Source organism: Puma concolor, chromosome B1, assembly GCF_028749965.1.
Source record: "Puma concolor isolate L17-30 chromosome B1, mPumCon1.1.hap2, whole genome shotgun sequence".
Lineage (NCBI taxonomy): Eukaryota > Metazoa > Chordata > Mammalia > Carnivora > Felidae > Puma > Puma concolor.
The window spans coordinates 39254216-39280753 of NC_141670.1; the positions used below are offsets into that span (position 1 = coordinate 39254216).

Sequence of the window (26538 nt, forward strand, 5' to 3'; positions counted from 1 at the left end):
CTATGACCCAGCAATAGCACTGCTAGGAATTTACCCAAGGGATACAGGAGTGCTGATGCATAGGGGCATTTGTACCCCAATGTTTATAGCAGCACTTTCAACAACAGCCAAATTATGGAAAGAGCCTAAACGTCCATCAACTGATGAATGGGTAAAGAAGATGTGGTTTATTGTATACAATGGAATACTACTTGACAATGAGAAAGAATGAAATCTGGCCATTTGTAGCAACGTGGATGGAAGTGGAGAGTGTTATGCTAAGTGAAATAAGTCAGGCAGAGAAAGACGGTTACCACATGTTTTCACTCACATGTGGATCCTGAGAAACTTAACAGAGAACCATCGGGGAGGGGAAGGGGGAATAAAATTTACAGAGAGGGAGGGAGGCAAACCATGAGAGACTCTAAAATACTGAGAACAAACTGAGGGTTGATGGGGGGGTGGGGGAGAGGGGAAAGCGGGTGATGGGCATTGAGAAGGGCACCTGTTGGCATGAGCACAGGGTGTTGTATGGAAACCAATTTGACAATAAATTATATTTAATATAAAAATTGAATTAAAAATAAAACTAAAAAAAACAAAAACAAACAAACAAACAAAAAAACCCCAGACCATTAAAAACTACTGCCTATCAAGCACAGTCTGTGAGATAGCTAAAATAATAGGACATCTGGACATCTTGCCAACTTAAGAAGGACCAAGGAATGGTGAGTCAGTCTAATATATAGTTGTGTATTATACTGTAAAATCATTTCTCTGCTTTTCATCATGGGTAGGAAGGAAGCTGGAAAGTGGAAAGGAAGGAGCAAACTAAATAAAATGTGCCAAAGATAGAGGATTTACTAAAGGACTAAGCATAAAATTATAAACCAACTTGTATCTGTGATGAAGACAAGAACAATAATACAACTGAAGACCCCAGAATTAGATTTGTCATCAGTTACTTTGTATAATTGTGGTTTTCTAAACCAACCCACATTTTTCTGAAAACAATGTCTCCTAGCTTTCCTGGGTCCTAAAGCCAGATGCAAAGATTAGATAGGAACATGAATAAGGTTAGGCTGCAGTGCTACTTTGTTTGCATGTTGCTCGGGATGAGAATCAGGAATTCTATGTATATGGAGCAGTGTCAACACAAATCAGTAAGACACTCTACATTTACCCAATACATTCTGTCATTAAGAGTTATTCAGCTTCATTCTCACACCATAAGCAAAAAAATAACTCAAAATGGATCACAGACCTAAATCTAAGAGTCAGAACTATAAAACTTAAAAAACAATATTAGCAATACATCTTCTTGACCTTGGATTAGGCACAAGGTTCTTAAATATCAAAAGCACAAGCAACAAAAGAATTGATAAACTGGACTTGATCAAAACTTTAAAATTTTGTGCTGCAAATGATACTATCAGGAAAGTAAAGACAACCCACACAATGGGAGAAAATATTTGCAAATAACATCTCTGAAAAGGGACCTGTATACAGAACATACAAACAACTCTTAAAACCTAATCATAATAAGATAAACCAATTACAAACTAGGCAAAGGATCTGAATAGACATTTCCCCAAAGGAGATATAAATAAGCCACTAAGCACATGAAAAGATGATCAACATCATTAGTCACTGACGAAATTGAAAACAAAACCACAATGATATTCTACCTCACATCCACTAGCATAGTTATAACAAAAAGGTAATAACAAGTGTTGGCAAGAATGTGGAGAAATTGGAACACTTGTACACAGCTGATGGGAATACAAAATGGTGCAACCACTGTGGAAAAAATTTAGAAGTTCCTCAAAAGGTTTAACATAGAATCACCATATGATCCAGCAATTCTGCTTCTGGTACATACCCAAAAGAAATGAAAGTATACATCCACACAAAAACCTATACCCAAATTTTCATGAAACCATTATTCATAATAGCCCCAAAGTAGAAACAACCCAAATATACATCAAATGAATAGATAAATAAAATGTTACCTTTTCATATAATAAAATATTCTGCAATTTATTATGGAATGAAGTAGTGATGCTACAGCATGGATGAAAACAATACAATAAGTGAAAAAAAAGCTAATCATAAAAGACCACATATTATATGATCTCAGTTACACGAAGTGTCTAGAATAAGTAAATCCACAGAGACAAAAAATAATTCAGTGATCGCCTACTGAAGTAGGAAGGGGGATACAGAGTGACTGCTAAGGCATATAGTCTTTTCGTTTTAGGGTGATCAAAATATTCTAAATTAACTGTGGTGATACATACACAACTCAACTCTCTGAACATACTAAAAACCACTGAAGTTTATACTTTAAACGGATTAATTATGTGGCATTATAAGCTACATCTCAATAAGGCTTTTAAAAATCAATACCACTTCTGAGTATATATCCAAAGGAAATGAAATAAGTATCTCAAGATATCTACACCCCCATGCTCACTACAGTATTCACTGTAGCCAAAACATGGAAAGAACTTAACTGTTCATCAACAAATAAACTGATAAAGAAAATGTGGTATATACAATGGAATATTTTTCGGTCATGAGAAGGAAGGAAATCTGCCACTTGCAATAACATGGATGGACCTTAACAGCATTATGCTAAGTGAGGCAAGTCAGACAGAGACAAGTACCACATGATCACACTTTTATGTGGAATCTAAAAAAGTCAACACAAAGGAACAGAGTAGACTGGTGGTTACCAGGGGCAAAGGGGTAGGGAATGGGGAGATGTTGGTCAAAGGCTAAAAACTTCCAATCAAAAACTAAGTAAGTTGTGGGATGTAATGTACAGCTTGGTGACTATAGTTAACAATATGGTATTGCATACTTGAAATCTGCTTACAGAGTATATCTTAAATGTGTTCACCACAGAAAGAAAGAAAGAAAGAAAGAAGGAAAGAAAGAAAGAAAGAAAGAAAGAAAGAAAGAAAGAAAGAAAGAAAGAAGAAAGAAAGAAAGAAGAAAGAAAGAAAGAAAGAAAGAAAGAGAAAGAAACTATGTGAGGTGATAGATGTGTTAACTAAACTTAATGTGGTAATCACTTCACAATATACATACTTATCAAGTCATCACATTGGATACCTTAAACCTATACAATGTTATCTGCCAATTGTATATATCAATAAAACTGGAGAAAAAAAGAGTTATTCATATTTCTGGGTTACTATGATAGATAAGGACACAAGTTTGCCTCCTCTCCTTTTCTAAGTCCCATTAAAATGACAAATTTAAGGGGCACCTGGGTGGCTCAGTCAGTTAAACATCCAACTCGGTTTCAGCTCAGGTCATGATCTCATAGTTTGTTGGTTCAAGCCCTGCATTGGGCTCTGTATTGACAGCATGGAGCCTGCTTGAGACTCTTTCTCTCTCCCTCTTTCTCTCTGCCCCTCCCCCACTTACTCGCACACCCTCTCACTCTCTCTCTCAAAAATAAATAAACTTTAAAAATAAATGACAAATTTCAAAACAAATTTGTTAACAATGCTTAGAAAAAGAGGAACATTATTAAGCCAGAGATTTTAATGAGTTTGTCAGACTAAAAGGGATAGGGTTATAATCATAGACAAAATAAAGCAGAAATCACAACCAAGAACTAATCCAGAAGGCTTTTGTTACCCTAATGGTAAAACCACAGAGAAGCTAAACGCCCAGGGTTGACAGGTGTCCACACCCAGAATGGGAAGCAGAACAGATGTCACTGTGATTAACTGAAGAATTACCTACAAAGCAGCTTCCCATTTTGTCCCCTCTTCCACCATTCTCCCTACCTAGAAGCTTGTTGGCATCAAAAGCACCTAGCCCACCCACGTACCCCTATACCAGTCCATAAATCTCAGCTCACCAAGATTCTTCTCAGCCCTTCTCTATCAGCCCTCCCTCCTCCTCAAGGAAGAGGCCTGCTGGGGATGTACTCCACACATACAGAGAAATTCTAGCTATCTATATTTGGGAACTCAGTCTTTCATTCGTGCATATGAATGGGGAAAAAACAACTCCAACAGACATTTGAGGAAAAACAGTGGCTTCCAAGACAAGTTCCAAGATTTAATAAAATAGAACTGACCCTGGATGAAGTAGAAATTCCAGAAACAGAAGGTAATCTTGGGAAAACAACTCTAATTAAATCTTTAGAGATTCAACATAATAATGCATACACGAAAGAACAGATTGCAGGGAAACCTGAGTGTCAGAGAATGGGAAAGAACTTTTGAAATTATAAGTATAATTATCAAAGTGAATCTTTTATTAGAAAGCCTTTAATTACATATTTTAAAATAGAAGAGGGGTGCCTACGTGGCTCAGTTGGTTAAGCATCCAACTTCAGCTCAGGTCATGATCTTGTGGTCAATGAATTCAAGCCCCACGTCGGGCTCTGTGCTGACAGGTCAGAGCCTGGAACCTGCTTCAGATTCTGTGTCTCCCTCTTTCTCTGCTCCTCCCCCACTCATACTCTGTATCTCTCTCAAAAGTAAATAAACATTAAAAAAAATTTTTTTTAATTTTTTTAAATAGGAAAGAAAAATTAAGAGACATTGATGATTAATCAAATCCAAGTGAACCAACAGCCATCTAGTAGGAATTTCAAAGTAAAAACCATTTAAAAAGTGGAAAGGGAATAATTTAAAAATAATAGAACAAATGGTCCCAAAGCTACAGAAAGATATGACCGGAAAGGCTCAACAAGTACCATGCAGAAAATACAATGATTCATGCCTCCTGACATGTCAGAGGGCAGAAAGAAAGTGTCCAGAGAGAAAGAGCAGGTGACAAAAAGGAGCAAGCATCAGAGTGGCCATGGTACCAATGGATCCAACAGAAAGGGAAGCAGTAACATCAGACTTCTGAAAGGAAATAACGTGAACCTAGACTTTAATTCTGTGGGAAAAAGCAACAAAGCATAAAAACAAAATAGTCATTTTCTGACATAAAAGCTTTAGGAATTTTACCAATCCCAGAACCTCTCCAAAAGTATTACTAAAGGGTAAAGGACAGACTCCAGTCAAAAAAAAAAAAAAAAAAAAAAAAAAAAGGATTCCAAGAATGAAACAGCAATCCAAAAAGCAGTACATCTAATCAAGAATACAATATAAACAATTCTTTTAAAATCTAAGGAGAACAGGGGCACCTGGGTGGCTCCATCGGTTCAGCATCCGACTTGGGCTCAGGTCATGATCTCATGGTCCGTGAGTTTGAGCCCCACATCGGGCTCTGTGCTGACAGCTCAGAGTCTGGAGCCTGTTTTGGGTTCTGTGTCTCCCTCTCTCTCTGCCCCTGCCCCGCTCAAGCGTTATCTCTGTCTCTCTCAAAAATAAATAAACATTAAAAAAAAATCTAAGGAGAAGAGCTGTATAAAGGCATAGAAAACTTTTAGCAAAAATTAGAACAAGTTTGTCAGAAGGTTCTAAGAAGGATGTGTTCATGGTGATAATGAACTGCTTGTTACAAATAATCCAATTAATAGGCAAGGAACAGTAGGAGTACACTGGTTGGGATGAGCACTGGGTGTTATATGTAAGTGACGCATCACTAAATTACATTCTTGAAAACATTATTACACTTTATGTTAACTAACTTGGATTTAAATTAAAATTAAAAAAGAGAGAGAGAGAGGTGAGAAGAAGCTTATTTTCTTTTGGACATACTTGTATGAGAATTTGGGGCTGGCATTACAGCAGCCATCTTGATAATATGAGGGGACATGTCTTGGATGAATGCTAACAGGTTGCAGATGGCAAAGGGAAGTGATGGGAACATCTATGTCCTTGTTGATACCTTGCACACTGGAACAACTAAACTGGAAACTCCTACCTTTTAACCCTTCTTTACATTGGATAATAAGGTTTTATCAATGTTCAAAAATAATAATAATAATCCAGTTACAGCTAGTGATAAAGTAAAGACATAACAATTGATCAGTAAATTATAACAACCTGCTGGCCCCTCCCCTCACTTTTTTCTCCTCTCTGCTCTGGTTAGCTGTACAACCACGAACAGCATGTTACAGACACAGGATCTACTTGCGTTTCACATCAGGTCCAACTATACTACCTGAACTCTACATTCTGTAAATGCTGGTGCTGGATGTTAAATTTTTAGAGTCAACCTATAGTAAAAACACAAAAGATTGTGTCCTAGTTTCAGAACAGAATGTAAATGCCATAAGTCTTATTAAAGTAAAGGTGAGACAGATGGAGGCTCAGCCTGGAGAAGGGCAGCTGGAGGGGAGATGCAGAGGCACCGCATTCTTATCTTACAGAAGAATGTCATAAGATGACTATTTAGAATCCATGGCTTACGAAACACAGTTTCAAATATTAATATTTAAAAACCATAGCTGTAACCAAGTAAACAATAAAAACACAACTTTTGGTATGGGGGGATGAATAAACTATAATACAGATGTTAGCATATTATCTATGAGGCAACTACAGTAAAAGCTTTTCCAAAAAGTGAAAGGAAAAAAAGGGTAGGAGAAAAAAGCAATAATCAGTCAAGATAGCAATCACTACCACAGGGAAGAACTGGGAGAGAGAATGTTGTGGGATCCTCACTCAGAGGAAGAAGAGTCAGGTTCACGGTTTGGAGAGAGAAAGATTTAGAGAATAGTACTAACAATGTGCCCCTAAGGGAGGGAATGGAGAGTGGCAAAGAAGATGACTCTTGTTTTTTGGCCACGTATAATTTGTTAAAAGTTATATTTTTCAGATTATACACACATATAATTTTGGTAATAAGAACTTAAATTTCCTATTTAAAATAAAAAATAAATGCCTACATCTGAAGGAGTAAAAGCTAGTTATGTCCATTTTCCTCTATTAAATTTGGTACAGTGTTTTGTTTGAGATAATATTCAATGCTGAAGAGGTTGTGAAAGATGAACATTAATGTACCCAGAGGAGAATCTGAATAGGAACAATCTTACTTTTTTTAAAAAAATATTTATTTATTTTTGACAGAGAAAGAGACAGAGCATGAGCAGGAAAGGGGCAGAGAGAGAGGGAGTCACAAAATCCAAAGCAAGCTCCATGCTCTGAGCTGTCAGCCCAGAGCCCAGCACGGGGCTCAAATTCACTAACCTTGAGACTATGATCTGAGCCAAAGTCGGACACTTAACCAACTGATCCACCCAGGTACCCCAGAACAATCTTTCTGTTAAACAGTTTGTTAAATGTGGATTTTAGTTCTGTTCACTACTATTCCCAAGACCTAGAACAATGTCTGCTACAGAGTAATATATTCAGTGAACGAGGAAGAAACAAGAAGAAACATCCATGTACTCTTGGGTATGGAACTTACAAACAAACAAACAAAAAATCAGAAGTAAACTTTACCAAAATTAGAACATATTGTTTGGAATTACAGAAGCTCTTTTCTCCCCCCTTCTTTTCACTTCTCTACAGATAACATATGATAAGCAAGGATCAAAAAAGAGTTCATCAGTCCCTACCAAATGTAAACCTAAATATGTACACTTAACCAAGCACTGTGGGGGTTTTTATTCCACTATCTGTATTTTTTTATTTTCTGTAAGTTATATTTGTTTCTTGCTCAAATATGCATGTCCCTGCTTCACACTTTCCCTTCATCATAATGGTTTCTTTTCCTTCTTTTATCTTTTAAACAAACCAATTTTACAATTTCAGAATATTCTACTGTCTCTAGTTCTTTGGGTCTTGATTCCCTATTTGTTGTGAATGTTGATTCCGCCCCCCCCCCCCCCCCCCACGGAAGCTCCTTCTTTTTTGCTATTTATGCCATTTTATTGTGAGTTGATCAATATTATGGATTACTGATTTATTAACATGGGGGTTTTCTTTGTCCTGAGCTGTGAGACAATCCCTCAGAGTAGTTTTGCATACTCCAGCAATAGTGTGTGGAGTTTGTCCAGTCTGTGAAACTGAAAACTGAAGAAAACCTCATTTAAAATGGAGTGGGCAGGCCAGAAGGGAAGTTCTCGTGCCCTACCACTGGTCAACTGCAGACCCAAGCATGAAGAGCAGTATTGTGCTTTCGCTACAGGAAGAAACCTACTTTATGATTCCAGCAGCAGAAAGGAAGAATTTCTCCTTGGCCAGCAATAAGCTCAGCCAATAATACCACAACTCACCCAATGAGAAACTGTTACCACCCTAAACTCTTGCTTTCCTCCAACAAACTTTTGTTGAAAGCAGCCCCTCCCATTTTCCTCTTTTTCTCTATAATGTTCCTTTCCTTTGATCTTGGAACTTGCTTATGTTTTGCCATAGTTTGCATGTCCCAAATTGCAATTCCTCTGCTATTGCTGAATAAACTGATTTTGCTAGTAAAATAACTGGCTTTTTTACTTTTAAGGTCAACAAGTCTAACACCACTTTTATGTCAATTTCTAGATATCATGTGAAGATACACTTGAATCTCTACCCCATCTGTGCTGCAGGCTTGGATTTCAGTTCCACATGAGTTGACTTTTTCCCACTCTCAGAGCTCTGGAAAATCAGTGTATCAATCCCCTGCCCCCTTACCTCCTCCCTGACCTCTACCTCATTCTAAAGCATCTAAACTACCCTTGGGCAAGTTCAATAGTATTTCTGAAGCACATTTCTTTACCTACTTACCTTAAAAAGTTTACAAATCAATAAAGAATACAGGGTGAAAAAACATAAAGAACACAGGAGTGAGATTCTGTCAATTTGTAAGAGTCATATAAGTTGATTCCCCTTCTTAGAAGGCATCCCACAGGCCCCTTTACTTTCTCATGCACTTCTATAAGTCACCTGTTCTGCCTAAAAGTTGAGGAACAGAATCTTAATCTTCTTCAAAGAATTTCTCAAACATTTTTCCCTCCCAGATTTTGACCAAATCAGAGACTAACTAATGTTGGCCATCTGATACTGTCTTATGAACACTTCAAAAAACATACTTTCCCAAATTGAAGCCACCCTCCTGTTAAAGTGTACTTTATCTGACTAGTTTAGAAAAGCCATACTGGTCATCTAAGCAGTAACCTAAAGAGGAAAGGTGTGGGAAGTAGAAAGTCTGAAAGGCACTGTCACTCAACTGCTAATTAATACAGGCCTTATGGTTAGCCCCAAGTGCAGCCCCTGTGATATCTCTTTTTATCTCTTTGAAGTTCAATGCAGCTCTACACATATTCTAATAGCTGACTAGAATGGAAGTGGGCAACCTATCTCTGGTGGCTCACAGCCTCATTAAGTAACAGCACAACTGACATCACACATAGCCCAGAGCCTCTCAACAACTACCAACTACTGCTCTAGCCCTTGAGAAGCTCCTGAAAGCTGCAGCTCCCAGAAAGCAGAGGGAACACAGAAATTAAGGAAGCACAGTCACTTCTTTCTTTTCACTATACTGATAAACAGATAATGAGAATCTAGATCTTAATTCCACGCCAAGAGATTCTTCCACCATTCACATGTTCTCCTGTACCCCATCCAACATTCTAAGCCTTGCCACTGATTCAAAATCCCTGCAAAAGCTATAGTTTGCAAATAATCTTGACTTGTTTCCCCTAGAACCTCGTACCAACAACTCATGTTAAGTTGCTGCTCAATGGCAAAGTCTAAACCTTCTCTCCCTGTAGCAGTGACATTTTCCTTGGGCCTCACAGAGGATCACGAACCACGGGACCTTACCTGATCTGATTATGTCATTGCTAGGGTACCACCTGTCAGGTGATGCCTCCTGAGTATTACTGGGGATGCATCCATTTCTCCAGCAGGCTGCTTCTGGAGCACCTAGGTTAAGTCACTTATTTTTTTTTTTTCAACGTTTATTTATTTTTGGGACAGAGAAAGACAGAGCATGAACGGGGAAGGGGCAGAGAGAGAGGGAGACACAGAATCGGAAACAGACTCCAGGCTCTGAGCCATCAGCCCAGAGCCTGACGCGGGGCTCGAACTCACGGACCGTGAGATCGTGACCTGGCTGAAGTCGGACGCTTAACCGACTGCGCCACCCAGGCGCCCCGGTTAAGTCACTTATTTAATTTACTTTTTTTCTTTTTTAATGGAAAAAAAAAACCTTTTGGGAAGAGATATGTCTATCAATCAAATTCAAATAGAAACACTGTCCTATTCTCTCTACTACCTTAACTCTACAGTCGTCTGAATTTGGGCAGTGTTTTGATGACAAATGACTAGTCTATGTAGGGAAACTTCAACAGTGTTTTTGAAATGAAAAAAAAATATGCTATAATTTCTTTGTAAAGATATGAAAAGAATACTTTCCAACTCAATATAAACTTGCATTTTACAACCCTCCTACTGTAACCGATAGCTTCTGCTGCTCTGTTCCAATTTCCAGATCAATTCATCTTGATTTGCCACTTCCTCTCTGCACACCTGGATAAAATGCAAACTCTATCCTGCCTTAGGCCCAAATGATTTTGCCCCCCATTTAAACGATTATCTTTCTAAATTTAAAACCGACCAGGCTAATCTCCTTCCTGTCCATGAAACAATTTTTATTTTCTGCCACCATACCTTTGGTTCATTCCATTCCCTCAATCTGAAATGCCCTCCCCTAAAACCTTACTAATCAGAACACTAGTCATTCTTTATGAAAAAGTTCAACTTCTAACTCTCCATGAAGTCACAGCTGAAAATGATCATCCCCCCTACCAATCACTTACAGATATGTTTCTCTCTGACCAAAGAATAAGCTCCTAAAGGGAAAAAGAACTATGTCTTTACTTCTTTGCACCCTCACAGTGCCCAGTAAACTACACATAACTGTTATTTAAACATATTTACTCAATTAATACATGCATACTTTCACATCTGCAGAATAACATCACACCAGACACAAATAATACTAACTGTTTTTACCAAGGCAAATAAAAACAGGTTTAAAATGTCATTTTGATTTGACTCAGGTATACAGAGAAAACTACTCAAAACCTAGGAGTAAGGAATCACCAAACTCACCCACCAAGTCAGAGAACTATGCAGACATTTGATACTATCTCTACATAGTAAAGTAAAAATACTTTTTCTGAAAGAAAAATAAAAAAACACCTCTAATCAGCACAAAATCACAATGTGACATGCAAAGGCTATGCCAAGGAGTTTTAAATAGTCTTGGGTAAATCAGTATACCCTGTCTCAGAAATAATGAATAGATGAGTAAGTGCCCTAAAACTCAAGCCCAGAATAGTTAGGTATTTACGCTGAATGATAAATAACAAATTGGGGCACTATAATAAAAGCAGAATGATTTTTGGGGCACCTGGGTGGCTCAGTCAGTTAAGCATCCAACTTCAACTCAGGTCATGATCTCACAATTCATGAGTTCTGGTCCCATGAGCTGTCAGCACAGAGCCTGGAGCCTCCTTCAGATTCTGTGTCTGTCCCTCCCCTGCTCATGCTCTGTCTCTCAAAAATAAATAAACATTAAAAAAATTTTTTTTAAAGCAGAATGATTTTTAAAAAATAACCTAGCTGTTTTATTCTTCATCAAGAGTCCTCAACTATTGCTATATCTAATAAATATGCACCATTTGGTAAAAGAAATTATTACATGGTTGCATATACACTGCATTCTTGCTATCCCCAAATATTATGGGGGTCCATTACCTAATCTTATCTAACATGTAAGTCAAAAATGCAGGTATTATTTGATTTTTTCAACTGAACAACAGCTACATTAGGTCAGATACCTTGACTACCCAAAACAAAAATCAGTGTCAGACAGTGATAGAATTGAGGAAAGTCATGACTATACTTCTAAATCTCAACTTCAAATATGGTATGATGATGATAATGATTACAATAAACAATAACATTAGCAAACACTTTTATAACACTCGTTACATGCCAAACGTGGCTCTGAGATCTTTACATTCGTCAATTTACTTAAAACCCCCAAAAGAATTCTGAGACATGTATACTATCTTATTTACAACATGTATAGTCCCATTTTATAGATGAAAACACTGAGGCACAAGCAGATTAGATAACTTACTCAAGGTCATACATCTCATAAGTTACAAGGCCAGGATTCAAACTTCGGAAGTCTAGCTCCACACCCAGGCTCCTAACCAAATGCAATATCCCTTTCTTAGCTAATTCCCAAGACAACTCATATCCCCTTTATCATGTACTGATTGAGTACTTCTCCACCTTCATTACTGCCTTCCTACCTTTTTGAAACTTGTTCACTTTATTCATCAAAACAATCTTTCTAAGATATAAAAGTTAAAAATGCAAGATGTGATTCTTGTAGTTTGTTCTGGGTAATTTCAGATCAGTTCTTCGTTGAAGAAATCTCAGCTTTTAACATCTGAAATCTCTGTAGCACTTCATATCTGTTACCTAAAGGAAGAGGGTAGGGAAACACTTACTAGTATCTGGAGGTTTCTCTTTAGATATGCCAAATAAAAATTCATATTTGGCCTTGGCAACACTCTGGGAATGAGACGATGCATTGTTAACCCAAACAAATGTCTCTGCCTGCAAAATTAAAACAAAAAAAAAGTTATTAAAAACATATAAAAAATACATCATAAAACAAACCAACCACAAGAGAATAGTTAAGCAATAATGAAATATCTTCTTGACAGAATGCTACATGGCCATTAAAAATGAAACATAAAAAATATAATACAACAAAAATCAAAATACAAAATCATCACTGAAAGATTACAATTGTATAGAAAAATAAACATACATCTATAGGGGAATAAGAAATTTATGAAAACTTTGGCTTGATGGAGGGGGCAGAATTATGGTACAATACTTGTTTAAAAAAATTTTTTTAATGTTTATTTATTTTTGAGAGAGAGACAGAGTGCAAGCAGGGGAGGGGCAGAGAGAGAAGGAGACACAGAATCCAAACAGGCTCCCAGCTGTGAGCTGTCAACACAGAGCCCAATGCAGGGCTTGAACTCACAAACCCCAAGATCATGACCTGAGCCAAAGTTGTACACTTAACCAACCAGGCGCCCCTATTTTTTTAAATTGAAGTACAGTTGACATACAACATTATATTAGTCTCAGGTATACAACATAGTGATACAAAACTCTCACCCCGAAAATTATAGTTACCATCTGCTACCATACAAAGTTATTACAATATGATTGACTATATTCCCTATACTATACTATTCATCCCCATGACTTACTTTATAATTAAGTTTGTACCTTAAGTTTGTATAATTAAGTTTGTACCTCTTAATCCCTTTCACCTATTTAGCCCATCCTCCCATCCTCCAACCCCCTAGCAACCACCAGTTTGTTCTCTGCATTTATGTTCTCTGCATTTATCTCTATTCTGGGTATGTTTTTGTTTGTTCGCTGGTTTTGTTTCTTTAGATTCTACTTATAAGTGAAATCATATGGTATTGTTTTTTTCCATTTGACTTATTTCACTTAGCAAAATACCCTCTAGGTGCCCACCCATAGTATCATAAAAGGCAAGCTTTCAGTCTTTTTTTATGGCTGAGTTTTATTCCATTTATACATACATACATAAATATATAACACACACACACACACACACGTGTGTATATATGTGTGTACACACATATATATGTATATGTACACACACACATATATGTATACCACATCACACCAATTCATTCATCTGTGGATGGGCACTTGGGTTGCTTCTGTATCTTGCATATTAGAAAAACACTGCAATACACATAGGAGTGCATACATCTTTTCAAATTAATGTTTTCTTTTTTTCTTCCAGAAGTAGAATTACTGGATCATATGATACTTCTATTTTTAATTTTTTGAGGAATTTCCATACTATTTTCCACATAGCTGTACCAATTTACATTCCCACCAATAGTGCATGAGGGTTCCCTTTTCTCCACATCCTAACAACTGTTATTTCTTGTCTTTTTGATAATAGTCATTAGCCATTCTATGTGAGGTGATATCTCACTGTGATTTTAATTTACATTTCTCTGATGATTAGGGATGTTGACCATCTTTTCACATGTCTCTTGCCATCTGTATGTCTTCTTTGGAAAAATGTCTATTCAGGTCCTCTAATTTTTAATCAATTATTTATGGTTTTGTTTGGAGTTGAGTTGTAGGAGTTCTTTATATATTTTGGATGTTAACCCCTTATCAGATATATCATTTGCAAATGTCTTCTCACATTCAAGTATGTTTTTTGTTTTGTTTTGTTGATCGTTTCTTTTGCTCTGCAGGAGCTCTTTAGTCTGATGTAGTCTGATGTAGTCCAAGAGTTTGTTTTTGCTTTGTTTCCCTTGCCTGAAGAGACAGATCCAGAAAAATACTGCTAAGGGTGATGTCCAAGAGTTGACTGCCTATGTTTTCATTTGAAGTTTCCTGATTCCAGGTATACAATTTTGTCCTTATTATTTTTATTTTTTTTTTATTTTTATTTTAGAGAGAGAGAGAGAGGAGTACAAGCTAGGGAGGGAAACAGGGAGAGAGAATTTTAAACTCCACACTGAGCATGGAGCTTTGACACAGGCCTTGATCCCATGACCCTGGGATCATGACCTGAGCTGAAATCAAGAGTCAGATGCTCAACTGACTGAGCCACCCAGGCATCCCACATTTTGGTCTTTAATCTATTTTGAGTTTATTTTTGGTGCATGGTGTAAGAAAGTGGTCCGGTTTCACTTTTTTGCATGCTGCTGTCTAACTCTTTACTAAAGATACTGTCTTTTCCCAATGTATATTCTTGCCTTCTTTGTCATAGTTATTTACCATATAAGTATGGGGTTATTTCTTTTTTTTTTTTATTTTTTTAAATGTTTTTATTTATTTTTGAGACAGAGAGAGACAGAGCATGAGCAGGGGAGGGGTAGAGAGAGAGGGAGACACAGAATCTGAAGCAGGCTCCAGGCTCTGAGCTGTCAGCACAGAGCCCGACGCAGGGCTCGAACTCACACACCGCGAGATCATGACCTGAGTCGAAGTCGGATGCTCAACCGACTGAGCCACCCAGGCGCCCCTGTATGGGGTTATTTCTTGGCTATCTGTCCTGTTCAATTGATCTATGTGTCTATTTTTGTTGCCAGAACCATATTGTTTTGAGTACTATAGCTTTGCAGTATAGTTTGAAATGTGAGATTGTGATACTTACAACTTTGTGCTTCTTTCTCAAGAATACGTTGGCCATTCAGGGTCCTTTACAGTTCCATATAAATTTTACAACTGTTTGTTCTAGTTGTGGGAAAAATACTACTGTCATTTTGATAGGGATTGCACTGAATCTGTAGACTGTTTTGGATTAATATGTACATTTTAACATTAATTCTTCCAGTCCATAAACCTAGTATATCTTTCCACTTATTTGTGTCAGCTTCAAGTTCTTTCATCAATGTCTTACAGTTTTCAGAGTACAGGTCTTTCACCTTCTTGGTTAAATGTATTCCTAGGTATTTTACTCTTTTTGATACAGTTGTAAATGGGACTGTTTTCCTAATTTCTCTTTCTGCTAGTTCATTATTAGTATATAGAAATCTAACAGGTTTCTGTATATTAATTTTGTATTCTGCAACTTTACCAAATTCATTTATCAGTTCTAATAGTTTTTTAGTGGACGTTTTAATTTTTCTATATATAATATAATGTTATCTGCATATAGCAACAGTTTTATTTCTTCCTTACCAATGTGGATACCTTTTATTTCTTTCTCTTGACTAACTGCTGCAGCTAAGACTTCCAGCACTATGTTGAATAAAAGTGGCCAAGAGTTAACATCCTTGTCTTGTTCCTAGCCTTAGAGAAAAAGCTTTTAGCTTTTCACCATTGAGTATGATGTTATCTGTGGGTTGGCGGAATTTTTTAAATTAAACTTCTGTTACTTTTCTGCAATTAGCAAAATGTATTTTATTTTTAGATGTGTCATGTTCCAAATGATTATCAATACCTATAGCACACAGCAGGAATATTTGTGTATGGGTTCTACTAAAATATGCTAACATAAAGAAGTCTTTCCCCAAAAAGACCTTATTTTTTATGTAATCAGAAACACCATTCAGCCAAACAGGGGGCACAGAGTTTAAGTGCCACTCATCCCATTTATACTAACTCTCCTAAATTTAAGCATCTGTCCCAGTGTTCTCTGAAATTCCATAAAGTCCCCTATTTGAAAGATAAGCTACAAAGGTGACTGTGAAAGTGGGTTCACATCATGATTCTAAATTCCTATGGCCTTCCTCCTGGCTGCTTTAGGCAACTGCCAAAACTCAGGAGTGCCTCCCTCCCTTCTCTGGCCTAGTATTAATTTAAAATAAGTAACAAGGTAGAAATTGTAAAACACAGAGAAATCTAGCCTAGTTCAATCAGGGAGCCATTCTTCTGCCACTTTACCCTGAACCCAAAAATCAACCAAAATCCAGACACTGCCCTCCCTGGTTTCTACCCTCTAATTAAGAGATATCTTCTTTTCTCATGTCTGAGCAGCAAACATAACCGTTCACTGTAGGAGACAGAAGCACAGAGTTTTATCAGCAACCAAACAGCTACTTCATAGAGGGAAATTTTATTCCCCTCTATTCTATTATATTCCTTGGAGCAGAAATGATTGACAGTAGTGAGAAGGCCCATGATGGGGTTATGATTAACTCCATCACCCTACTGCAGACCAGTTCAACAGGTAGGCCTCTCTTTGTTCTTTCCTACCAATATCAAAGAGCTAGTTTGTACAAGTTTGAGGAAACAATTTATTTCTTAAAATAGCTCTACAATCACTTAATGTTCAACTGTGTAAAATTTATCTTTTTGGTAAAGGTGTATACTCCTCTTGGGAGTTATGTGCTTGATATTCACAAGCTGTTGATTAACCTTTTCCCCAGCAGAGAGGAAATATCAATGTTTTGATGTGTTTAGGGAGCTTCAGACTGGTAAAAGAGGAATGTGATGCCCTAGGTATCGTGGTAGAGCAGTTAAGGAAGGCTCTCTGAGTAACTAATACTTGTAGAGATGAGAAGGATGAGAGCCAGGGAAGAACAGACTCCCCCATCTAAGCAGAGAGAGGGTCATATAGCAGGAGGCCTTATAGCAGGAAAGGATTAGGCTACTCAAATGATTGAAAAGCCAACATGGCCACAGAATAGTGGGTAAATGGGAAACTTTAGAGACTGACCAAGAAAATAACACAGCAGAAAGTAAGGAGAGGAGACAGGAGCCAAACACACATGATGTGTAGGTCAAGGAAAGGTCTGATGAGAAGCCAGGGAAGGGTTTGAAATATATGGTGACTCACTAACCCATTTAAAAGATCATTCATTTAGGGGCGCCTGGGTGGCTCAGTTGGTTAAGTGTCCAACTCTTGAGTTGGGCTCAGGACATGATCTCACAGTTCGTGAGTATGAGACCTGTGTTGGGTTCCACACTGATAGTTTGGAGCCTGCTTAGAATTCTTGCTCTCTCTCTCTCTCTCTCTCTGCCCCTCCCTGTTCATGCTCTCTCTCTCTCTCTCTCTCTCTCTCTCTCTCTCAAAGTATGTAAAATTTTTTTTTAAAAAGATCATCCATTTAAACTTTTAAAAGATCATATGATTGTTATGGGGTAAATGGATTGAAATGAGTTAAGAGGAAGCAAATACCAGTTAAGAGTCCAAGTTAGAGAGTATGGAAACTTACAGTAGAATGATGGCAATGAAAATAGGCAGAAGTAGATGAATTTGAAATATACTTTGTAGGAAGGATCTACATGAATTTTCTGATAAATTGGATTTAAGAAATGAGAGAAAGGGTGATTTCAGGGATAATTGCAATGAGTAATATTTACTAACCACTTAGTCCAGGCACATTATTGTTCTAATGCAGCAGGGAGAAACTTAGCTTGTCTGACTCCTTATTACTATTTCCCTTGGTACTGTGGTGTATAGCTTAGAAACTTTTGCTTAGCCCTGCACACAGGCATGTTATAGCAAGATTTGCAAAAACTATTTTCCATCCAAAATCTACCTCACCCGAGGAAATAAGGAAGTATGTACAAAAATGACTATACTATGTTTAAGATTTATAAGAATGACATGACCAGATTCCTATATGTAAAGATTAACTGACCAAGGACAAAAGTTACATGACCTTCCTCAGATGTCTACAAACATCAGTCACCTTTAGACTCCAACTCTGTCCTGCTTCCCCCTCTTCCTAACATAGAAGAAACTCAAATCTCATGCTTGGGGAGATGGTTCTTTGGGACAATAGTCCTAGTCCACCACTGGATTGCTGGCTTTCTGAACAAAATTGCTTACATCCCCCAACATCTTGCCCTTGACTTTCTGGTCTACTGTGTGGCCAGCAGAACCACCTTGGACTTGGTTACATTAATGCAATACATTAATATCTCATTTAATACTCAGGATAACTGTAGGAGATGGGCACTACTATCATCCAAGTCTCATAGTTAGAGAAAGAGGCAATGAGTGGGTAAGTAATTTGTCCAAGGTTATACAGCTAGTAAATTGTGGAATCCAGATTCAAATCCTGAATGCAGAACCCACGACTCAGGGAAGGACTCCCAGAAATCTGACCTGAGCAAATGCGTGCATATACTGAGATATGGAAAAACTAGAGAAGGAACATTATCAATAGCTTGGATTTGGGCTTCCAGGTGACTTCCCAAGGTCTCAGTAAAACAACAAAAAAGAAAATTCTAAAGGCAAAATCCATTACTATGGTGCTAGAAAAGATGCCATCAATAAAGCACCAGTTTTAAGAAATTATAGGAAGATAATGTTTTGGCATAGAGTTTCAATTTAAAGCCTGAAAACTGTTCTCTAAGGAACATTTCTCTTGAGCAAGGTTTCTAAGCCTCAGTTCCATATCAATAGAATTCTGGAGGTCTGAAGTTAAATGGTAAAAAAATAAAACAACAACACTTACATCTTTATCTTCACTTACCTTAAACTGAAATTTAGCTTTTTTTTTCAAATATTAATATATGCAACTAACCATAGAATTATTATCAGTAGCTGTAACTTTGGCACCAGTAGAAATCACAGCCATTTTCACATCATATAACAGTTACTGCAGATATCTTAAAAATATAATTCATACTCATCCTTGAAATGATAGTAGTTACTAGAACCACCACTAAATTTAATTATGAATAAAGAAATGCATTACCATATCACAAATTTAATATTTTGTTAAACATAAATCATTAAACATATGTATTAAACAATATTAACTGGTTTTACTGTAGATCCATGTATGTTACTGTATGTACTTAAAAAGCATTATTTTGACAAGAGGTACATAGCATTACCAGATTGTCAAAAGGGGTCGTGGCACTGAAGAAAAGACCTTGCGCAGCTCTTAAGTATAGAGAATAAATTGATGCTACCAGAGGGGAGGGGGTGGAGGAGTGGGTAAAATAGGTGATGGGGATTAAAGAGTACATATCATGATGAAATAAAATAATTTTTAAAAAAAGAAAATAACAACAAAAAAGAAGAGACCCTGCTCAAAAGCATGGTTCTTTAAAGTGTGGCTCATGACCCATTAGTGGCTTGATCAGGTTTTCATATAAGTTTATACACATACACACACATATATATATGAGAATAAAATTGAAAATACCAGAGTATGACAGCACATAGTAAGATTAAACATTGTTTTATATAACTCCTAAATTACTTGTGTACATGCACAGGTGTGTGTATATCAGATCACGATGTAAAAGGTGTATCTCACCATGAGTCATGATCAAAACTGTTGGAAACACATTGCTCTAGAGTGGCTCTCAAACTTCAGTACGACTTGGCATCACCTACATGATTTATTAAAACATGTACTTGGAGATTCACCCAGAGTTTGTATTTTAGTAGGTCTGGGATGTTTGGCCTGAGAATTTGTATTTTCCAACAATTTTGCATGTAATATTAGTGCTGGTGCTCCAGGGACTGTATTTTGTAAACCATTGCTCTAGACCAATGTTTTTCATCCTTTCTTATATACATGAATCACCTGGGAATCTTGTTAAAATGTAGATTAATCAGATCTGGGGTGGTTCCCAGGAGATGCTGACACTGGTTCATAGAGCACATCTGTGCTAAAGCTTGCAAGTAAAGCAGTACTCAAAGCATTTTCAGACTTCAGAGAAGAGAAACATTTTTTAAAGGGATGTTTTACCCAGGAGTTAAATACACTAAAAGCTTTCACTGTGATAAAGCACTCCATACTATGACAATTATGGGGGAGCCTAAAACCTAACATTCAGGCCTAAATCAAAGCATTAACATTCTTCCACCTTGCCTAGTGAAATAAAATTCATTTACTTACATTAGTTATTCTTAACCAAAGATATATTCTCTTCCCATGCCAAAGGTTATAAATCTCTACAATACCCATCTCTACAATAATTTTTGCGGGTCTTTGAAAAATCCTATTTGAAAGAAGCATCTTGACGGAAGACCCATATAATTTGGTACTACTTTTTTCTTCTGTATTACTAATTGAATAAAGTATGTTCTTTTATTTTATCACAGTCACTTTAGAAACATAAATCTCACTGAAGTAGGGGGTATGAAGTAACATTAGCAAATGGACTGTCAGATGATCCAGACTTCACTCCCAGCTGGAATTTCCACTCAATCTCACACTAATGCTTAGTCTTTGGACTTTAGCCTCCCTATTGATAAAGAGTGTTACTCAAATTTATCTCAAATTCTGAAGCACAAAGATTCTTCACACTTCTGTACCTCCTTCGCAGTTACTACATTAAGGAGGAATAACACAGACCTCTCCCCTGTGGTAACATTACAATGACATGATTACCAAAACATACCCTGCACTTAAATATTCAAATAAAATCTCAATCTTACATTTTACATGGCTTTTCAGATTTGCAAAGAATTTTCACTTACATTTTCTAACTCTCAAGATGTTACTGACTATAATTACCTATTAGACACAAGAAAAACACTACTGATGTAAAATAATTCTTCCAATTGTCTAGCTGCAAAGAATTAAGAGGACAAAGCAGAAAGCTGTGAGCAAATTTCAGAAGTAAAAGTCACTGAATTTGGGATGGGACGGATGGGGCCAAAGGAAGAGTGGAGTAGGGGCTGACAGAAGAGTTGGAGGAGGATGGTATGCTCCTTAATTTCATTACCATTTCAATTTCAGTATGGTGTTCAGAGGATATGAGAGCCTCCTAGTCAGTCAGAGTTGAGTATTAGAAAATGCTTTAAGCCAGAGAAGATTAAAGGCTAAATTAAAGGCCACAAAAACAGTATTTCATAAGTCATTAAGAACATAACACTTGGTTCGAACATTTATACTTCACACTTGATCCTGATCAATCCCATCCACTCCGATCGCCCAGCAGAAGTCAGGCCTGTGGACACAGGGCACCAAGCATGCCATCACAAGTGCAGGCAGGGCTTAGTGCTAATGCTGCAAAAGGCAATGTTTAGATAGGTGTTATGGGCTGAAAATTCACATGCTGAAGGCCTAAACCTCAACACCTTAGATGTGATTGTATTTGCAGACAATTTTTAAAAAGGTAATTAAGTTAAAATAAGGTCATTAGGGTAGGCTCTAATTCAATATGACTGGTGTCCTTATAAGAAGAGGAGATTAGGACATAGACACACACACAGAAGGAAGACCATATGAAGACACAAGGAGAAGGCAGCCATCTGCAAACCAAGGAGGAGGCTTCAGAAGATCTGATCTCAGACTTCTAGTCTCCAAACCTGTGATAAAAATAATTTTTTCTCTGGCTGTCTATACCACCCACTCTGAGGTACTTTATTATGGCAGCCTAGACAACTATTACACTAGGGAAGGCTGAAAGTGCTAAGAGCAAAAAGGAAGTTATTTAGGATGACAGGTATCTTATGTCCTGTTAAAAGAGAACAGAACCAATCCAAGTCACACCACACAGTACTTAAAGGCCAAGGGGACAGGGAAGGTGGGGAAAGGAGTGGTTAAAACTAGTAGGATTAGTACTAAGGAATGGTTATCAAGCATTTAAATCCTCAGATCCCCACCTCTACTTTTTAAGAACATCTCTGGCTAGGGGGACACAAGGCACAACTGATACAAGATACCATAGTGGAAATAGGGATTTGTTTGTTGGATGTTAGGATGCTTAGACTTCTTCTCCCACCCAGCCTGTGAAATGCTGGCACCCTAGACCTTACCCTGCAGGCAGGCAGATGTGAAGAGTATTCTATGCAGAATGTAACCAGCCCAAGAAAGACCTAAATAATTAAATCAGGGATCCGCTAACAAATGGACTAACCAGGTCCTCATAGAGTGAAGTTTAGAACTTCGAACTGGCTATTTAGACCCCACTATTACATCATATTCCTTAATTTTCAAAACTGTGACACTTTTTGAAAATTACAGTCCAGTTATTTTGTAGAATGTTCTTCACCTTGGGTTTGTCTTTACATTTCCTCATGATCAAATTCAGATTAGGCATCTTTGACATGAATATCACAGAAGTGATGCTGTTCTACTCTTCGCATCCTCCAGTGATACGCAATTTTAAACTGCGTACTCAATCATACTTAATCATACTCACTTTGATCTGCCAGGCTTCTCCACTGTCAACTTCAATTTTCTCTCTTTGTAATTAATAAGCATGCTATTGAAAAATACTTACAAAGTATGTAAATACTCCATTCTTCATCAAACTTTCAACCTATAAATTTATTTATTTTTATCAATAGTGACTGAATTTACTATTTTATTCAGTGGGTTATAATCTACTTTCATTATTTATTTCAATGCTCAGATTGCCCAGTTTTGGCCAGCGGAAGTTCTATCTGACTTCTGTCAGGTTTACTGACATGTCTCCATTATCTTATGATTACCATTTTACTTCCTGGTACAATAGGATATTCCAGGCTTCTCCCTAGAATCAGCCATTTCTTTAAAAAAAAAAAAAAAAAAAAAAAAAAAAAAAGCCAAAGGCCTAGTCCCTTTATTTGGACACAAGAACTAGACTTTGGGTGATTGGGTATGCTCACTCCCTCTGGGTATACCTGCTTATAGACCAGCCCAGAGAACACAGAGAGTTTTAAACAGACACACACAAGTGCATGTGCTCACTGCAACAGGCTGAATAAGCCCCCTGCACCCAACATGTCCATGTTCTTTCTAATCCCTGCTATCTGGTAAATGGTGCCTTATATGGCAAAGACTTTGAAGATGTGATTAAGTTTCTTGGTATGAGGAGACTAACCCAGATTGCTCAGGTGGGTCAAGATTTGATAGAGAAAAGGGGCGCCTGGGTGGCGCAGTCGGTTAAGCGTCCGGCTTCAGCCAGGTCACGATCTCGCGGTCCGTGAGTTCGAGCCCCGCGTCAGGCTCTGGGCTGATGGCTCAGAGCCTGGAGCCTGTTTCTGATTCTATGTCTCCCTCTCTCTGCCCCTCCCCTGTTCATGCTCTGTCTCTCTCTGTCCCAAAAATAAATAAACGTTGAAAAAAAAAATTAAAAAAAAAAAAAAGATTTGATAGAGAAAAGAAGAAAGAGGAGAGCAGAGTGAGAGAAAAGGTGCTATGCTATTAGTTGGAAGAAGGGGCCAAATGCCCCTTGTAAGTAATGTGAGAAATGCAGTTCTAGAGGCAGGAAATAGCAGGGAAATTCATCGTCCTTAGTCTCCAGAGGAACCACTGCCTTGCTGGCACTTTAGCCCCTAAAACTCACTTGGACTTTTGGCCTCCAAAATTGTAAAAGAATAAATTTCTGTTGTTTTACGCCACCACACTGATAGTGCTTTATTACAACAGCCACAGGAAATGAATACAAACACACAGAGAAATACATATACAGGTACACAATTTTTATTCTATTTTTTTTTAAAGAGAGCGCACAAGCAGGAGAGGGGTGGGGGGGCGGGGGAGAGAGAGAGAGAGAGAGAGAGAGAGAGAGAGAGAGAGAGAGAACTTCAAGCAAGCAGGCTCCATGCTCAGAGTGGATCCCAATGCAGGGCTCGATCCCATCACCCTGGGATCATGACCTGAGCCAAAATCAAGAGTTGGACACTCAACTGATTGGGCCACCCACGTAACCCCCACACTTTTTATTCTGTATTTGTTTCTGCATGTATGCAATGAAAAAACCAACAGTTCACACTCATATGGATGGTATTTTGGGGTGACAGTGGGGTTCAGAGCTGATGGCCAAGAAAGAATTCTTGAAGACATCTTTGGTGCAAAAAGGTGATTTTATTAAAGCATGGGGACAGGACCCGTGAGCAGAAAGAGCTGCACTTGGGTTGTGATGGGTACCTGATCATATACCTTCAGGTTGGGAGGGGGTGAGGGATAGAGTACATTTCTAAGGTATTTTGGAAGCAAAATTTCCAGGACTTTGAGAGGCTAGCTATTAGGAAAACACCGTTTAGTAAAACCTCAGTCATGAGGCCCTTCGGATATATATCAGGGGGCCATAAGCTTGGAGTATGATTGCCAGCATATATCTTGGGCGAGTCGAGACAAAGGAAGTTTCTAAATGAATTTTTATAGATTAAAGTAGATTTACACAATCCTGGGGGTCAGGATAATGTTAAGCCAAAAGTCCCTTTTGCCCCTAGCAAAGTGTCATCATTGAGGCAGCTGAGCTCCTAGAGGGAGGTCACTCTGCCTATTTCAAGAACTTGTCAATGGGCTGTAGGCAGTAAGGGAATTTAATTTTCCATTTGCCTTTGTTTCCCACATCACCAGGGCAAGCACTTAAACCTCTTTCCTTGGTTCTTGGGTAGCCAGGAGTGTCTGGGGGAATATCACACAGATCCCACCTGGTGGGGAGGTGGGGGGGATGTTAGCCTGTACTTTGTCCTCAGCCTGCCCCATGCTCCCTCATCAGTATACTTCTGCTGGTTTCAAGTACAAATGAGTTGTTAATGAAATAATCATAAGACTTATCAAGGAATTGTTATCCCACTGACACTGTTCATTATTACAGTTCAACCAAATATATTCTGCTCTTCCACTATAATTAAGAAATTTGTATTGCTGAAAACCAATAAACAAAATCATCCATTCCTTCCGTTTACATGGCTATAAAGAGATATTCAAATTCTATCATGTGCAGCATTTTTCACATTAAGAAGATATTTGACATATGCCTGCATTTTAAACAAGCAGAAAAAAAAAAAAAAAAAAACACTGGTGTTTGAGAAGAGGATGGCCCAATTTGTAAGTTGGGAATTTACAATTCCCCTAAAACCAGCCCCTACTGCCTTGACAAGCTAATTGGATAGATATTCCAACACCAGTAAGAGCACCAAATAAAATTGGGACAGAAAGCCTCTTTTTTTTTTTTTTTTTTTTTTCAACGTTTATTTATTTTTGGGACAGAGAGAGACAGAGCATGAACGGGGGAGGGGCAGAGAGAGAGGGAGACACAGAATCGGAAACAGGCTCCAGGCTCTGAGCCATCAGCCCAGAGCCCGACGCGGGGCTCGAACTCCCGGACCGCGAGATCGTGACCTGGCTGAAGTCGGACGCTTAACCGACTGCGCCACCCAGGCGCCCCGAGACAGAAAGCCTCTTAAGAGTTAGAGGCCAAAAACAGCCAGGAGACAAACAAGGTAACAGAAAGGCCAAATCTTTAACTTCTAAAGGTTAAAAACAGCATCAAAACCAAAGAGCAAACCAGGAAATGCGCTACAAGACTAAAGGGAAGACAGTGGCAAAGATGAGAACTCAGCTCCTCACCTAGTCACTCTCTAGCCCTGCTACGAAGCCTGTTTTTACTGTGTGAACACAAGAGCTGAATTCATGGCTTTCTCAAAAGCCCCTGGAGGTACAGCCTCATTTTCCCACCAGCTGCTGTCTACTCACACAGCCCATTTCCTGAAAGCACAGTCCCCTGGGACAGGGCAAGTGGAGGTTCTGCCACTCCTCCATGGAGGAGGGATGGCAGGGGCTCCAGAGCAGAGACAGAGTCCAGGTGCTGCATTGATGTAAAATCAGAGGGAAGGATATGAAAGCAGGCTTTGTGCCAACCCAAAGGACATCTCCCTTGATAATCTGCATCTTGGACCCATTTTAGTTGTCTTCTGACCAAATGGGAAGATTATATCCCCCATCTTGGAACAGTTCCCACACTGGGCAAGACTCTGCATTCACAGCACATCATGACTTATTACAAATAGTGACAGAGTGGGGCGCCTGGGTGGCTCAGTCAGTTAAGTGTCCAACTTCAGCTCAGGTCACTATCTCCCAGTTCGCGAGTTTGAGCCCTGTATGGGGCTCTGTGCTGACAGCTTGGAGCCTGGAACCTGCTTCAGATTCTGTCTCCCTCTCTCGCTGCCCTCCTCTCTCTCTCTCTCTCTCTGCCCTCCTCTCTCTCTCTCTCTCAAAAATAAACATTTAAACTTTAAAACAAAATAGTAACAGAGGCTTTATTTTTTGAGGAGTGTGATGTAGAAAGTTAGGGGCTAGGAAAATAGGATGATAAACACTCCTTTGTAACAAAGCCTCCTGTAAAACAAATGCAAGACCTACAGATCAAGTTCTCCTCACAGCTCCTTCACCAAGGCACCAAGTAGCTAAGTGTTAGAGAGCTTCAAAGAAAGAGTTAAAAGAAAATTAGCAACCAAATATTATCA

The 26538-nt window shown here is 38.2% G+C and overlaps 1 protein-coding gene across 9 annotated transcripts in view; it reads right to left on the reverse strand.

Moving 5' to 3' along the window:
- Positions 1 to 26538, reverse strand: part of PSD3 (pleckstrin and Sec7 domain containing 3) — an 810275-nt gene that overhangs the window by 515324 nt on the left and 268413 nt on the right. For all 9 annotated transcript variants that reach the window (XM_086703516.1, XM_086703515.1, XM_086703517.1 and 6 more), the window contains one exon: positions 12359 to 12467. In XM_086703516.1, the coding sequence (XP_086559642.1) occupies positions 12359 to 12467 (109 nt within the window). The remainder of the gene's footprint in view (positions 1 to 12358; positions 12468 to 26538) is intronic.